The sequence below is a fragment of the Podarcis muralis genome, chromosome 11, assembly GCF_964188315.1.
Source record: "Podarcis muralis chromosome 11, rPodMur119.hap1.1, whole genome shotgun sequence".
Lineage (NCBI taxonomy): Eukaryota > Metazoa > Chordata > Lepidosauria > Squamata > Lacertidae > Podarcis > Podarcis muralis.
This window is the reverse complement of record NC_135665.1, coordinates 22,776,585-22,790,981: the sequence shown is the minus strand read 5'-3', so window position 1 is coordinate 22,790,981 and position 14,397 is coordinate 22,776,585. Positions and strand designations below refer to the sequence as shown.

The 14,397-nt window shown below is 40.9% G+C and overlaps 1 protein-coding gene across 7 annotated transcripts in view; it reads right to left on the bottom strand.

Moving 5' to 3' along the window:
* Positions 1-14,397, bottom strand: part of SEMA6A (semaphorin 6A) — a 182,291-nt gene that overhangs the window by 57,047 nt on the left and 110,847 nt on the right. For all 7 annotated transcript variants that reach the window (XM_028749366.2, XM_028749370.2, XM_028749368.2 and 4 more), the window contains exons 5-10: positions 13,575-13,637; positions 12,669-12,770; positions 6,998-7,088; positions 4,069-4,188; positions 2,402-2,490; positions 1,274-1,491 (exon numbers count right to left, since the gene is read on the bottom strand). In XM_028749366.2, the coding sequence (XP_028605199.2) occupies positions 1,274-1,491; positions 2,402-2,490; positions 4,069-4,188; positions 6,998-7,088; positions 12,669-12,770; positions 13,575-13,637 (683 nt within the window). The remainder of the gene's footprint in view (positions 1-1,273; positions 1,492-2,401; positions 2,491-4,068; positions 4,189-6,997; positions 7,089-12,668; positions 12,771-13,574; positions 13,638-14,397) is intronic.

Sequence of the window (14,397 nt, the reverse complement as noted above, 5' to 3'; positions counted from 1 at the left end):
TCTGTGGAATGTACACAGTGGATGTACAGGCCAGATTTAACCTCCAGCTGGATGCCTCTCTCTTCCCCCTTATCTACTTGGGATGGTTGAGGGACCCTACTGAAAACATTAGGGGGGGGCACATTGGCTTTGGTGGAGGGAGAGAAAGGGGAAGTCTGTATGTGTAATGTTGGATGTTGCCCTATAGCTTTTAAAATTGATGAGGGGCTCATGTTGCAGAAAAGGTAATGGCAAAGGCCCAGTCACGTAATGCAAGACGCAAGCAAAAAAGAGTGGCGAAAGGACCAGTCAGATCACTGTGTGTGTCGCTGAACACTCATAGTACCATAGAGTTGGAAGGGACCCTGAGGTTCATCTAGTCTGCAGAAAGGCTAAGCTGGTCTACACCTCCAAAAAGTGTACTGCGATTCCACCCCATGTTAAAAATGAGCACTTGGACAATTGACAAGGCAATGGGAAAACATGGGAGTGTAATGGGAATGATATCCTTTGGATTCTCCAAAAACAACTGAGAAAATTATGCCAATTTTATGAAGCCGTCACAAAAATGCAAAAAGATGAGATAGAATTCTCAAAGACCTGGTTCACATGTATTTTATTTTTTTTAATATGGTTTCCAATATGTGAATGAGCCTCCACAATTTTCAGGCTCACATACTCCCCACTGGTCCTCTTTTATGGTCCAGGAGGAAGATACTGAATGCCCTTGATTTGGGTTTTCAGCAAACCACATTCCCCACAACATCAGAGCTCAACAAACTATGGCTTGGTTAAACTCCTGTCAGTTGAACAACCAGAATCAATCCAGAATCTCTGAATCTAGCTTGCTGTCATCGTTCATACTTTAATAAATCATAATTCCCAGAGTTTAGACATTACCAGAAACTGCAGTTAGTTAAAAATGAAAAACAGATGCTATCGGTTTCCTCCTGTAACATGTGAAAGAGGGGAAGGGTGGAGCAGGAGGATTAAAACACATAGAACCTGTTAATATAGCAGGAAAATACTTTGCCATTGTGTATGAACCAGGCTGCAGACTTTTCCCAGTGATGAAATTTTGATAGTTAAGTGGTATATAAACAGCTTAAATAATTAAATAGGCAAATACACTGGAAAACTATAGAGTACAAGACTTTTTACAACTTGCTCTACTTTGCATTCACAACCATCCTTCCCAGCTTCCATAGTTCTGGCAGAAGACTCGAAAAGCTTGTGGGATTCAGGAGCAATTCAATTCAAAAACTTGCAAGCAAGAATGATACTAGTTAATTACCTGTTGTAGGGGGTGGAGAAGGTGGCCAAGACAATATTGCGACCATTGATATGGATAACATCTGTAACTGCCTGCAGTATGTTGAAATAGAAGTGTGAATCGCCAGGAACAGAGCAGTTCAGCCGTGCCTTCAGGAAGGAAGTCCATTGTTTTTCTAGCACTCGTTGGGATCCACCCATGTCATTCTTGCACACACGAGCTACTCTGGGGAAAACTACCTAGAGTTGGGGAAAGTGCGGGGAAGGGGAATAAAGAAACTGAACTATTTATTCATCAAAAGGACTTTGCTGAAGTTCTGTTTCTACCCACCTCCCTGTTTTATGTATATATATATATCTAAAAAGACAGAAATGGCAACACTTGGCGCTTGGTTTGATCCCATGTTTTCCATAATCTGTGACAAATAGCAAACAGAAGAAAATTCGGCTTTGGAACTCTGTACTATGAAAGATAAGCCGGTGACATTTCATACACAGCCATAAATCCTTCAGGAGAACTGTTCTCAGCTTGTATAAAACTCATTTCTATGCAGACCACTCAGCTTTCTCTTTCGACAAACAAAAGCACTTTCTACATCTGCGATCCACGCAGCCTAAACCACTAGCCTCCTCTATCCCCAGCATTTCTTTAAAGTATGCAAGCGTCATCAGGACTTTATTTATGTCTGTCTCCTTTTTAACCTTGCAAGCTTTTTAATACATTTATTGCGCTTTTTTATTTATATAATATATATATATATCTTGTCAATAAGGCTTCCATTGTGCTTTTATGATATAGCAAGGCTGAAATTTCCTTCCCATTTACTTCTGCTGTTCTCCAAATGCAGCTGCTTCCTTGCTTTAAAGTCAGGCTTGTAATGATTATTTGGAGCTCTGAATTAAATCAATTTGCCATATGCTTTCCTGCTTAATGGGGAGGAGAAGAAGAAAAGCCCTGTGCCTCTTGTTGCCATCCGAAGCCAGAGTGTTTTATATCCAAGGCAGAGTGCAATGCTGTATTCCAACCAACCTTTGGCAGCAGCAGCGGCAGCATCCTCTCAAAACAATGACCTTGCCATTATGATTTATAGCTCTCATTTCAAGGTCATCCCTAACTCACAATGGCCTACAATATATTTTTGCCCCTTACCTTCCCCATGCTGTGATACTCCACGGCTATTTCTCGAAAGAAGAAGTAGATATAGTTGCCATAATCCACTGCATGGACAAAGTAAGGCTCTGCAAGAAAGACGAAGTGTACAAATAAACAAGGAACTATGAGCAAAACACATCAATTTGGTGTGGGTTTTAAACTCCTGTTTAAGCAGGAAGACTATTCCCCTATAGCAGGCACGTCCAGCTCTCTGGAGACTGTGATCTACTCCCAGTATAATAAAACTGGCAGTGATCTACCCATTGTTATTGCCCAGAGTGGCTGAGCTTTTCTCTTGGCTGCCAATCACTAAGGATCCTACAATCGACCAGGAACACTCCACGATTGACCAGTAGATCGTGACTGACCGGTTGGACATGTTAACGAATAGGAAGATGTGGGGTCCAAAGCCTTGGAGCAATTTAATAAAACCACAAAGCCAGACCAAACCAATCATGGATAACATTTTTTTTTAAGTGACCGTAAGAAAGGAAACCGGAAAATTGCTGGGAATTTGATAACCAAACTCACATATTTATAAGATACCTTCCTCTCCAGTTCTTATATACATGGAGAACTACTGAAGGTTCTGAAACAATGGTGTCCTTGGCTGATACCTGGGGCTTCAGGGCCCTATGTTGGTCCCCAAGCATTTTTCACAGCTCATTTCTCCTATCCCAGGGTCTCATTGTTCCACTCCCTTTCCCTCTGCCTTGAGGAAAAGAACCCTGAAGGCAGGAAAAATCATGCATAGCAATAAACAGGGGGTACAAGTCTTCCATTTGCCATTTGCGTTAATTTACTCTGAATACAAAATTTGGGGAAGCAGCGGTATTTCTTCCACAGAGAATTAACAGCATTGCCTATAGTCACATGGAGAAGTAGTAAAATGCTTGCTAATTATAAAAAATACAATAATTTTCAAAGAAAGATTGGATATAACAGAATCATTTTCACACTGCTCTCTCTCTCTCCCTCCCCCTCCTCTTGCATTTCTGTCTACAAGCAAAAGCCCCCTTTTCACTATCTCAGAATGTGTCACCCATTCATAAGGCCATTGGAAAAGAATGAATGGCAACATTCTTAACAATGAGGCTATTTAGAACATACAAATTGCCTAATTCAGCAGCACCCATTCAGCACTTCATGACAATGAAATGGAAGTTCTGTTATTTTATTTTTATTGATGGATCTTAAGACCACAGAACAAATTTTTTACACCTCATAAAGCGTTGATAGTTACTTAGCCCAATTGGAGGGAAGGGCTGATGGCGCCACCACGGCTTCAAAATGCTCCTTACCTGCTCCGAATCTCTATCTTTTCCATAGCATGGTGAAATAGCCAGGCTTTAAAAAAGTAAATTGGATGCAACCTATTCTTGGTGGCTCTATCAATATCTAGCAACTCAGGGGGGTGGGGAGAGTGAAATAAATGTACCAGTAAAGAAGGCAATTTAGTGCCCTCTACCTGACAGAAGCCCTTGCTGAAATGAAGTACAACCGACATGTGCTTTGAACATCTTTTATTTGTAACAATCACTAAAGGACTGGACTGCAAAACAGCGCAGTAAAATATAAAGCAAAACAACACAGCAAGGTCTGTCAGGAACCTAAGACTGTAATAAAAAGTGCTGCCCTTCCTCTCCTTGCTTCTGTTTACGTACCTTTTAACCATTTTGAATCATGTTTGACTGTCCGCAGAGTTGGGCTGTCTCCAAGGCTCCGGTAAATGACCGCATCTATTGCAAGGAAGTCTGTCACAGTGGCGGAATACAGTTTTCCCTCTTCAGAGGCGGAAATGAAAGAAGGAGGAGAGAGAGAGAGGCAGAGACAGAAAACAACATAGAGAAACAGAGTGAAAGAAGAGTTCATTTATCTTTCCTCGGGAATCATTGTAACAGGCTATTGAAAACAATCCAAAAAGGACCACGAGGGTCATCTAATTCAGCCCCCACAACCGTGAGATTAAGAATCTCATGCTCTACCGACTGAGTCACTGCATAAAAGAATGTGGTATCTGACTGGACCTTTTGTGCAACCAATATGGCATTTTGAAATAATTTCCAGAAGAATACACTTTATATCCCCTGACATGAGTGAGTGTGTGTGTGTGTTCAAACAGATGTGCAATCAAACATAAAAAAGGTAAAGGACCCCTGACAGTTAAGTCCAGTCACAGATGACTCTGGGGTTGTGGCGCTCATCTCGCTTTCAGGCCGAGGGAGCCAGCGTTTGTCCACAGGCAGCTTTCTGGGTCATGTGGCCAGTATGACTAAACTGCTTCTAGTGCAACGGAACACTGTGACGGAAACCGGAGTGGACGGGAATGCCGTTTACCTTCCCGCCACTGTGGTACCTATTTATCTACTTGCACTGGCATTCTTTCAAACTAATAGGTTTGAAACATATTCAGACTTTATCAGGAGAAATAAATCATGCACTGCTGCAGTTCTGAAAAGAGGGTGCAGAAACATTTACAGATTTGCTCTGGTTAAAAAATAGTTTAGAAATGAAATGAAGGCTGAAATTGTTATGTATTGAAGTTCTCACCCTGGGCCAGCAGGGGGATACTGTAGATAGTTATGCAAATGAAGGATCGAAAAGTGACGTTCAGTGATTGGATAGTTTGTATGCAAATGAAGGATTGAAAAGTGACATTCAGTGATTGGATAGTTTTAGAAAATGGCAACAGTTACATTGTTCTGTTCGCCCACAACTTAACAGAAATCCTAGCATGTAAGGCCCATTAGATGCAGTGGAACTTGCTCCAAAGTAAATGCACATATGATTACATTGAACAGGACTGCATGAACATGTGGCAATCGTACTGTTTTGGACACAGCCTCTGCAGGAAGAAGTATCAAGATATGTTCTACAACAATGCCACTAAAAAAATTACTATCTACCAGCAACACCAATACTGTATGCAGGTAAGTAATCAAGAATCCAGATTGGAGTAAAAGTTGGATGATTTCAAATATTCAGGATTTTCTGTTTTGTGAATTAGCACAGGTTAGTCTATTATGCAATCGAGTAAATTTTTAATAGGGAGTGGGGGAGATAGTAGTTAGACACCCTGCTTCTTCTGGAACTAGGCACCTGCTGGGGGAAAAAACATCCCAAAGGTTTTACCAGGTGGTTTCCACAATACTACTGCGTATTTTACAGCTAAATTTGAAATGGGATCATTGGGGTTCATGCTAACACAATTTCGGTAATGAGACAATTTAATCTAAAATCTATAAGGCACAAATTTCCAAAATGCCATTCTATAATCAATGGCCCAAATTAACCCCTCTAATAAGCACTCAATTTTTAAACTACTGCAAAAAGAAGAGTTAATTGCATTTCGTTGCATGCATAATAAATCATGATTAAACCCACAGACTCCGGTTCAGTCCCCTCCCTTGCCACAGCTGGTAACAAAACATCAGGAAGCTGAATCACACCAGGTTTGTCCTTTTTTTCTCCTTTCTATTTTAGCCCACAAAGTGTGGAACCATACATAATGAACGGTTATTACTACAGTTCATGTGAAATCTTTTGTTTTATCATGGGCTTTCAGAAGGCAGGATGTGAAAAGATGTTCTGCCTCACCCTGACTTTGTGTTCTATCAGAACACTATTTCCTATTTTTCAAATACCGAAAGAAAATAAGAAATTGTCCATGTATGCAACATCAGCAACCCGGATTCTACTAGCCCCAAGATGGAAGGAAGACACGATACCAACAATAGAAGAATGGCAACTGAAACTGATGGACTATGCTGAAATGGCTAAACTCACAGAAAAGCTCAGAGACAATGATAATGAGAAATTTAAAAAAGAATGGCAAACATTTATTGTATATGTACAAAAATATCGTAAACAAGTAGAAACGTTGGCAGGCTTTGATTAAACACTTGCAAGTAGTTTAAAATGAGATAAAATCTATGAAAGGAAACCTGAATTGAAATACTAAAGTTTGATGGCACGTAGTTACAATATGAGGATAAGAAAATGAGGCTTAAGTATAATTATGCAGAAAATGTATATATTTATGAACCAGGAAAGTAAACGGAGGGAAGTCAGGAGGTTAAAGAGAACCTCCAAAAAAAAAGTGAATGTTATATGATTACTTTTACTTTTTGAAAATTATTTTTTCTTGTTGATGCAAAATGTTGAAGCTGAAATCGTAAAATAATAAAAACATATTTACATAAAAAGAACACTATTTCCTTTTATACATACAAGTGCAGATAATGCCTTGCAAAACAGAGAGGTCTGAATAGGTCACCATCCATTCATTAGTCCCAAGCTACGTGATACGTCGGAAGCTAATTATTTCCTCCTGACCTCTACTATAGGTGATTGTTCATAAACTCACCACCTTGGTATCTGAAGAAGTGTGCATGCACACAAAAGCTCATACCAATAACAAACTTAATTGGTCTCTACGGGTGCTATTGAAGGATTTTTTAAATTTTGTTTCGACCATGGCAGACCAACATGGCTACCTACCTGTAACTACACCTTGTGGATGTGCATCATAACTGTACTAAAGTAAGCACAAAACTGTAATACAGTGTGTTATTTTTTCTGTTGCTTTATTACCTGCAAACAACGCAACGTTGGCATGCTTTGCATCATAAGGACACCTGGCCATCCCACTGAACTCATCTCCCAGAAACTCCAAAGTATCCATCTGAAAAACAAAATAGCGGAATCCCTTTAGAAGCAAATAAAACAAACTAAATGAACACTCGTGGAGTTCCTTTCTGAGTTCCTTTTCTTCCTTTATCTGCAGACTTTTTACTGTGTTTTAAGAACACAGCTAAATTATGGTATTAACCTACTTTTTCACAGTTTGCAATCATGTGGAGCACTGCTTGCAATTTTTTTTTTTTTTTGCTGCAAAAGAGCCTCTTTTCCTCATACTATTTATAACCAGAATCATGCTTTTCTTTTCTTTTTTTTGCAATTTCCCTTTCGGAAAGACATTTGATATTTTGGTTGGAGTCGGTGTCATGCATAAATCCTCTTTCTGCCTGTCAAGAATTAATCTGTGAAGTACTTGTAAATCTCAGCCTTAAGTGTAACCCTTGGGAAACTAATTCTCCATAGGGTAGCCGTAATTATACAAATAACCAGCTCAACACAAAGCAGAAGTTCAGCAGGTTTATAGCAGAAGCTACAGGGGAAAGTACAGAGCCTATAGGCCTAAGATTCATGTATCTCAGGATTACTCAGTAGTGACTTTTGTTTTATGTGGGTTCTTGGATCTACCTAGCAAATTCAATTTACTTCAAGCATAAGATACAGAGTTTGAAACGCTAGTGTGGATAATCAGCCATCTAAGCACCACCAGTCGCATCCAATCAACTTCCAGTCCCATGAATTGAGAGGCCTATTTCAAAGCAATGGGTGATTAGTCATCATTTGTTTCCTGTCTTGTATCTCCTCCTCTCTAGACCTTCTGAAGGGAATCAGTTGTGTTTATCCTAGGATGGAAAAGCGTTTAAAATAATTGTAAAAAGGAAAGGAGTTCTGCTTGGAGTACAATGTTCTGGGCCCATCTGCACTTTCGCTTCCAATGCCCAAGGGACGACAGTAGCATCAGGCCAGCGCACGTCAAGCGCTCTACCATGGCTGAGCCCAGGTGCTCCAATGACCTTCTGAAGGCCCCTGAGATGTTATTGAGTGCAGGCTTTCTGACAGCCCTGCAACAGGTGTGGAAACCAAACTGGGCCCATATATCATTGGGAATGAAACATCTGTAGAAATAATAAAAGAAGGCCATTTATATTCCCCACATGATTCCACAATATCTATATCTGTATTTGAGCAAGAAATACGGCTTCCCAGCTGGAAGACTCCTTGAGGTTTGTCTGTCACATTTATTACAGTGAGGACTGAAGCACAGTTTCCCAAACTATATCGCTGCATGACTCCCCAAATTCAAGAAAAATAACTGTCTCTCTACATGTAAGACAGAGACTTAAGCTTGTAGCCTTCTACTCTGTTCTTTGGTTTGCTGGGAGGAAGGGAATGAGCATCTATGAAACCATGAAGTGCTTGAGAGTGTCAGAGCAATCAGGGTCTTGGGGGAATGTAGAGTTGCCACAATGATAAACTACAGATAATCGGCAATGTGGCAAGATGTGTATTGGTTTTGGAATTATAATTCCTACCCCAAGATACATTTTTAAGAGGATACAAAGGAGAAGCTTAAGTGTCTCCTCTGAATTCCCTACACATTCCTTTGATTCACACTGAGAGAACCTCAGGACTGAAGTTACATCAGCTTGATGTGGTACTGGAAGCCAAAGAATATTAGCTATATGTTGGGTATGGTAAATATGAAGTCAGCAAAGATGTTGTATGGTGAGATGTATGTTGTGGCAGAGTAGTCAGTATGAACTGCAGTATGCCATTTATCCAGATGAAAAAAACATCTTCCCAACAAGACCATTTTCAATCATCTCTTACAAGGGATGCATATTGCAGAAGACAGGGACTAGGTACACTTTGCATACCCAATAATCTGTACTCCATATGCCCATAAGAATCACAGCCTCTTAGAATGCAAAGAATCATACCTACTTAAGAGTTCTATCTTACTGCGGCTTGATAAGGGTACAACCCTTCCTCTTTTTACAGATTGGAGAACTGGACCAAAACCAACCTAATGGATTTCATTAGGGACAAATGTAAGGTTTGGCAGGAATAAGCAGCTGCACAAATATAAGATGGGGGACACCTGTCTTGCCAGTAGTACATGTGAAAAGGATCTAGGGGTCTTAATAGCTCATAAGCTTAACATGAGTCAACAGTGTGATGCAGCAGTGAAACACCAAATGCTATTCTAGGCTGCATCAACAGAAGAAGTGTGTCCTGATCAAAGAAACTCATAGCACTGCACTATTCTGCCTTGGTCAGACCACACCTGGGATACTGTGTCCAGTGATGGGTACCACAGTTTAAGGAGGATAATGACAAGCTGGAATGTGTGTAGAGGAAGGCAACCATGATGACAAAGGGTTTGGCAACCAAGCCTGATGAGGAAGGATTGAGGGAGTTGGTAAATAGGAAACTGAGAGGACATATGATAGCCATCTTCAACTATCACATGGAAGATAGAGCAAGCTTGTTTTCTCCTGCTCTGGAGGCTACGACCCAAACCAATGGCTTCAAATTAGAACGGAGATTCCGACTAAACATCAGGAATAACTTTCTGATAGTCAGAGCTGTTGGGACAGTGGGACGGACTCCCTTGGAAGGGGGTGAAGTCTTTTTGGAAGTCTTTTTTTAGCAAGGCTGGATGGCCATCTGTCATGGATGCTTTAGTTGAGATTCCTGCATTGCAGTGGGTTGGACTAGATGACCCAAGGAATCCCTTCCACCTCTACAATTCTATGATTAAATTATTTAAGACAGATCACATCTAGGGTTCCTCTAGTGGGGAGATGGATGCAGTATCGAGTGCGTCAATGTTGCACTTTTAAAATCGTTTCCAAAGTATTGTGAATATACAATTTTAATGAACAGATTAAATGATTAAAAATGTTTTTAATTGACTGAAGTTATTTATCTGGGCTGTAGCCTCACATTTGCTCGCTAGATACCCACCCCCACACAATGTAGTATTTTCATTCGCTCCTCCATAAACCCCATGCATGCGGATTTGAACTATAGCAGTAATTGAGGATTTTATGAGGCACAGCTTAGATTTGTCAGCACACAAAGCTGGTGAAAGCTTTCACCGTTGCTAAGTTAACATGTCTGAAGCAAGCAGATGACATCCAAGATCCTACTATAAATCCTAGAGCTCTGGTTGCTACTATAGTTGTTCTTCTCTTCCATTTATAATAACCTAGCTATAGCAGCAAGAGTGTCAAGAACTCCTGCTCAAAGCGCTAGGCAGCCATTCTTTCTTTCAAAATAATCTGTTCTATCCTCCTCACCCCTCAATTTTTTTTGTCCTGTTCTCTGGTCATTCAACATTCTGTGATATCTGAGCAGGCCCAGGCCTCACTGAGTTGTTCTAGGGTTTTTTGTTGCCTTCAGTTTTTTTCTCTACAATCTTCTTCTACATCTGCAGATCTTGGGTTTCTGCAGAATGTGCCTTCATTCTTCTTTCTCAGCAGCCCTATAATCATGTTGGTGCTCACCAGCCAGGTTGGCTAATAGTATATATGAGCAAACCTTCTCCGCTCTCAGGAGAGGAGCTGGAGAGGGGCCTTGCAAATAAGAGAAATTATAAGCACACTGTGCTTTTCATTGTGTCTCAGTTTCTAACAGCCAGATCTAAAGCAGCAAAAAAAACATTTGCAATGACTGCAAAGAGGGTTCCTTCCAGGACTGAACACCTAGGACCAAAATGATGAGTGAATGCAAAAGCTACGAATTGAATTTCTGCGCACCAAGAGTCACTGCAGTGCTCAGGTAAGAAGGGAAATGAACTTTGGTGCCAAAACTTGCTTTCTTCTGAGAAGATCTGAGTAGCTGAACAGCAGCAGCTGATCAGTGCTGACCACTTCACTCTTCGGTGAGCCAGTTTCCTGCTGTACCAACCTCTTCGCTGCCTATATTCGCAACGGAGGGGCTGGGTATAACACCACAGCCAGGCTCCTACTTCCCTATGCTTGAGATGGCTACAAATCCTTAGCTTCAGGCATCTCCTTTCAGGTCTGTCAGAGTTGAACATTTTAATTAACAACCACCGAGGGAATAACTTGACTGTACAAAGCGGTAAGATAGTCTTCCAAGTGAGTACAAAGTATTATCGGGCTTACGCAGTAATAAATACTGATTCAAGAGGATTGCGAAAGATACCTAAATTGCTTCAGGCGCACCTTAATTTCAGACAGGGATTAAACCTACATTCTGCAATCCAAAACTCTGTAGGGTTCTGATACACACATGGAGCTCCACGTGAGCGAAGGCTTTCCCATTCAATCTCAGGGAAGCAGCTGTGTGAGCAATGGATCTGTGTATGTCTAAAAGCTCTCAGCACAATAGCAAGTGGAAACCCAACTTCAGGATGAGGGAGGTCAAACTAGAGCAGATAAACTGAATAATCTCACAAGGCAGTCTTCTGTTGCTTTACCTAGCCTGCAGCTCACCCTCCCTGGTGGGCGCCATTGGGGGCTGGCATTTCTCCATGTGCCGGGATCCAATATGGGAAGCACCAGTGGCTGTTTCCCAGGCAGCAAAGGAAGCCTCTGGGCTGCTTGGGTATTTGGTCCCGCCCGCTTGTCTAATCAGCGAATCACAAATGAGCATGGGCCACCAGGAGGCGGGCTTATATTACATAGGCACATGACTTGCTCTACAGCCACCATTTGTTAGATCTTATTCCACCCTCCCAGCCTTTATACACAGTGGTTACCTGGGCTACAGACGCTTCAGGTTACAGACGCTTCAGGTTACAGACTGCTAACCCAGAAATAGTACCTCGGGTTAAGAACTTTGCTTCAGGATGAGAACAGAAATCGTGCGGCGGCAGCGGGAGGCCCCATTAGCTAAAGTGGTACCTCAGGTTAAGAACAGTTTCAGGTTAAGAATGGACCTCTGGAACGAATGAAGTTCTTAACCCGAGGTACCACTGTATTGCTGTTGCGTGTTGTTCTCCTCAATCTTGCTATGGCATAGTCGGTCGCTGTATTTGGGGCCAGGCTGGAATTTTCCCAATTGGCAAACTGGCTCCAGCGCTCTGCTTTTCGCCATCCTCATAGCAATTGTCACAACTTTGGTGGTTCAGGAATCGGACAGGTGTAGTCTTGGTTGGAGAGGAGGTTACAGCCTCTGCCTGGCCCCTCTGAAGTGGCGTATCCTGGTAAAGGGATCCAGGGGAGATGCTTTTGCCAGTCGCCCAGGTGGGGGCGCAGGGCCACAGCACAGGTACAATCTGGGGGGGGGGGGAATTACCCCTTGATGTAGGTCAAGGATTCCTTCATTTCCGGTTGACCCCAAAACTCAAGTTCTTCTGGCAGGCCGGCCGGCCAGAAGGGATGGGATCTACCCAGTGCCTATGCCAAACCTCTTACATCCATTGTCAATAAAGTTGTGGCCTGATTTCACCCAAATATTGGTTGTCATGTCTTTTATTCTTGGTATTGGGGAAGACCAAAGACTAGGAGGGATGCCTTGCCACACAAAAAAATGCTGAATGCATTTTAGTCAAATGTAGTTCTGCTGATACCAATAGATTTCAAGCCATTATAGTAATTTATGGTAAAATCTTTCCAGTCATTAATGCATTCTTTAAAAATGCAATGCATACCTTATAATTTCTGCAGGAGGGACTGAAGGCATTTGTCCCACAAATAAATAATGTATCATCATCTCTTTTTAGAAGAACCTTAATAAAATTATGACATTCATCCTGCAAAAAAGAAGAAGAGCACAAATATTATTTCAGCAAACACATTGCAAATATTCTTCTTAACACTTTCAGGTTTCCTTGCAAAATGGCTACAACAGTTAAATAAAAATATCTGTTTGACCAGTACAAAGGGGCTTAAACAAATGATAGTTTAACTAAACAAATTGGCTGTTAGGACCTGAGGCCATCATATTGCTCCTCTTTGCTGATGTTCATTAGATGGAGTGAATCTTAATGCTAGTCTTTGATTCAAGAATAGGACCTCGGTACTTCACTTTCCTACACTATGGTAAATGACACTGCTAGTAAGTATCAGCTTAGTAAAGAGAGCTCAGGATGTAATGGAAAAAATGGAGCCAACTATATTTCATTTAGGTTTATCCACAGTTAATCATATCTTGCATTACTATAACATTTGTCTAGGATCATTTCTGCCTCCCTATGCCCAGAAAAAAGGCCACATATATTAGACACACTATTATGCCAGCAACCAATGGAAATTGGATAGTTGTGCTTAGCTCCTCAATATAGCATTGAATGATGTCAGTGCACCTTGCTGAATCCCAATCCCAGTGCTCCTAAGCATTTTACGATGTTGCTGTGTCTGCTGTCATAATGTTTCATCACATTAGAAGCAAACTATTTTTGCAAATTAAAGTCTTCAATAAGCTGATGGGCGGGGTGTGTGTGTGTGGAAGCAATTACTAGCTGAATGGCATGATCCACATCACAGAGAGTGGTCTGAGATAGCAGTCAAGAAACTAAACAAAACTGGCAGCTGCCAGAGAAATGAAAATTACCTACCTTATGTTTTCCCTTCATTCTGCATGTGTCTACATCGAGCTGCCTGGATTTCCACGTCAATTTCTGCAAGGATCAAGGAAGAAATCAATTAAGAGCCCAGAGGTTGTTGTGTTTGATTTCAAAAGTAAGAGTTCCCTAAGGAAAACTACTTCTCAATATAAGCTTATTGAAAGCTTTCTGCACTTTGACTATGGTTAATTTACCATAACAATGGAACACCACAGATGCAGAACGCTTGCAAAGCTTTGAATGGTACCTGCCAAACTGAAAACACCTCACTGAAAACAAGCAAATTTGGTGAGAGGAAAACATTAACAAATGGTTACATATTCTTGTTTTCCTTGTTAATATAGACTATTTACATATAGAAGTATTTGTGTGTGTGAAAATCTGTGTTTTATTTGCAATAAATGTGTGTACATCTATAACAAAATCTGTTTTATCTGCAATGAAATAAAATTGCTTACACATTTGACTGTTGCCTTGTCTTCTAATTTTGAACTTTTTAGTCACAATTTGCAATGTTTACATAAATTAGGGTTGCCATGTTTTAAAAAGTGAAAATCCGGACATTTTAACCGATTTTAGATAATTCTGCTCGAAAACCATTTCCAAAGGGCAAATCCCAGGAAATTCTAGACATATGGCAGCCCTAAAATAAACATATCCAGACTTTCACCAATGATCGTTGGGTGGGTTACATAAAAGATATTGCTATATAAAACAGAAGATGAACTTACAACTTCGATTAAAATGTCAATTAAAATCAAACCAGCAGCAATAAACAGGAGGGGCAACCTTCACTTATCTCAGTCCATCTTCT